Here is a 2,500-nt window from a genome sequence, read left to right as displayed (position 1 = left end):
TTAATATTGAGCGAATTCGGAACACGAATACGTGTCGGTTGAGTAATAGGCTCCTGAAGTGTCGGACATGAATGAAGACCTATGAATCAACGTGCGCATACAGGGGCTATCAAACCATTTCGAATCCAACACAGAAACACCATATAAACCATACAAAAACACACGAACACGCACACTCACAAACACACAGACTCTCCAAGCGTATTTTTTTTTTATTCAAATCATGACAGGCGTGGCCATGAAATGAAAAATGTTGACAACAATTCATTTTTTCATCCAATATGAAGGCTGCACGATCCTCGCTATGGCACACACGAAAAGCGCGGAAAAGGAGAAGTACCTTATGTTGATCGATGCGGATCCTCTCCTCTCCTTTATGCGGGCTCTCTGGCCACAGGTGATAGCTGGAGCCGTAGTTAGGGCTGCTGCCGCTGCCGCTGCCGCTGCTGCTCCTGCTGCTGCTGCTCCCTGCAGGCGCAGTCCGGTTCCCCGCGTGCTGCTGCTGCTGCCGCTCGGTGGTAGAATGCTTCACGCCGCTGTGGTCGCGGCAGTGTGGCGGTGGTGTCTGCTCGGCGGTCCTCCCTCCAGACTTATTTCGCTCCTGTTCACAGTGCTGCTGCTGTGGACGCTGGGGACATAACCCCAGTGCGTCTTGCTGTTGCTGTTGCTGCTGCTGCTGCTGTTGCTGTTGCTGTTGCTGTTGCTGCTGCTGCTGCTGTTGCTGTTGCTGTTGCTGTTGCTGTTGCTGTTGCTGTTGCAGCAGTGGTGCTTGCTGAGTCCTACATAGCTCTTCTGAGCCGCTGGCGCAGTAGTTGAGTGGCAAGCTGCTGCCCACCAGTAGCTGTTGCTGCGCTCGTAATTGTGGGAGCTGTTGCTGCTGTTGTTGCTGCTGCTGCTGCTGCAAGTCCTGAGTCTGCGACGACTCAAATGGTCTCCTGTTGGCAGCGTCCGTTGACTCACACACATTGAAGGATCGCCCTTTCTGTGAGTTTCTACGGTTTCCTTCAGGGGAGGGGTCCCTGTGTGGGGGTCTTAAATGACTCTGCTGTTGCTGCTGTTGCTGCAACAACTGCCTCTGGTCTCGGTTCCCTCCTCCTCCTCCTCCTCCTCCTCCTCCTCCTCCTCCTCCTCCTCCTCCTCCTCCTCCTCCTCCTCCTCCTCCTCCTCCCCTGCAGCGGTCCACGGTGCTCGCCTGTCGGTGGGGTTTGGCACTCCTTCGGTCCTCCTTTCGGGAATCCTGGGAAAAGCGTTGGGACGAGCGTGAGGACGTCGGTGGCGGGGGGATCGGCGAGGGCAGCACGGGTGGGCAGGGGGGCTGCGGCGAGAACGGGTCGAGGGGATGGTGGTGCTGCTGGTGGCGGTGGTGGTGCTGAGAGAAGCCCGCCTCCTGGTCAGAAAAACTGCAGTGGCAGCTCGGAAAAACCGGCTGCTTGTCCGACTGCGGCTGAGGCGGCGGCGGCTGCGGTGAGCCCGCCGCGGCCCAGGGATCCTGCTGCTGAAGCGGTGCCTGGAGCCGCCCGGAGCCAGGGTCACTACCCCGGTGCGGGGGTGGCGGGGACGCGATGTCGTAGCTCACCAGAGGCAGCGGGTCGCCGCTGTGGCTGGGTCTGCGGGAGGGCTGGCTGAGACACGGCAGCTCCTGGAGGCTCTGGCGGTACGCGGCGGTGGTCGAGGTGCGGTCTCGGTGGTGAGACGAGGGCGGGGGCGGCAGGCTGAACACAGGGGCGGCTCCGGGGTCTTGGCTGCTCGGCGCGACGCTGCTCTTCTCTCGCTGGTCGTCGGGAGTTTGGTGGTGCTGGGGGACAGCTCCGGCGTATCGATGCCGCATCCCCTTGATCGCCTCGTCTTGCTGTCTTGCTTGCTCCTTTGCCGTGTAGAGCTCCGACACCCGTTCATTGCGATCAGTCCCAGCAGAATAGAACCGACTTGTATCATTGGTAGGTTTGGTCAAGACCTGCCTTAAAACGTCACCGTGCAACCAGGACGCCGCCTTCGGTAGAGGATCGGTGCATGCACGCTTTGTATGCGCACGGCAGGCTGCAGCGGCTCCAACGCTGCTGCTTCACTCAAACAATGACTTATGGGTTGAGGTAGAACGGAAACCAGATCACCGGTCTAAGTCTAAGATTGTGTTACAAACCAGATTTTTTGGTCGATCGCCTAAATCCAGTGGTCCACCAGATGGACTTTGTCATTGTTGCCCTAACCAACACCACGCATAATCAAACATCGGCTGCACTGCTAAAGCCCGTCGTGCACACACTGTTCATCCCCCCCAAATAAATGCAAATTCATATCAAATGTGCGTTTTAATAAAACCGCCTTTGTGGTTTCTAGTACCGGATCATTCTCCCTTGTTATGTCTTGTGCTTGAGAACATTGTGTATTTCTATCTTCGTGTGAAATGCACTGATACCCCGAGCCGATTCCACTTGTTGGCCTGCACGTATAACCGCACCATATAAAAAACAACGGCATCACATGCCAGTCGTTTCTTATT

The 2,500-nt window shown here is 56.9% G+C and overlaps 1 protein-coding gene across 3 annotated transcripts in view; it reads right to left on the bottom strand.

Moving 5' to 3' along the window:
* kcnn1a (potassium intermediate/small conductance calcium-activated channel, subfamily N, member 1a) overlaps positions 1 to 2,342 on the bottom strand; it is a 46,936-nt gene extending 44,594 nt beyond the window's left edge. For 2 of the 3 annotated variants that reach the window (XM_030364042.1, XM_030364043.1), the window contains exon 1: positions 341 to 1,090. Coding sequence is in view for 1 of the 3 variants with exons in the window: in XM_030364041.1 (XP_030219901.1) it covers positions 341 to 1,828 (1,488 nt within the window). In the remaining 2 variants the exon portion in view is untranslated. Of the gene's footprint in view, positions 1 to 340 lie in introns of all 3 variants that reach the window. The other variant, XM_030364041.1, reaches the window with a different exon arrangement.
* Positions 2,343 to 2,500: the final 158 nt, after the last annotated feature.

This window comes from Gadus morhua, chromosome 8, assembly GCF_902167405.1.
Source record: "Gadus morhua chromosome 8, gadMor3.0, whole genome shotgun sequence".
NCBI classification, from domain to species: Eukaryota; Metazoa; Chordata; class Actinopteri; order Gadiformes; family Gadidae; genus Gadus; species Gadus morhua.
Note: the sequence above shows the minus strand (reverse complement) of the source record. Positions and strands in the feature narration are given on the sequence as shown.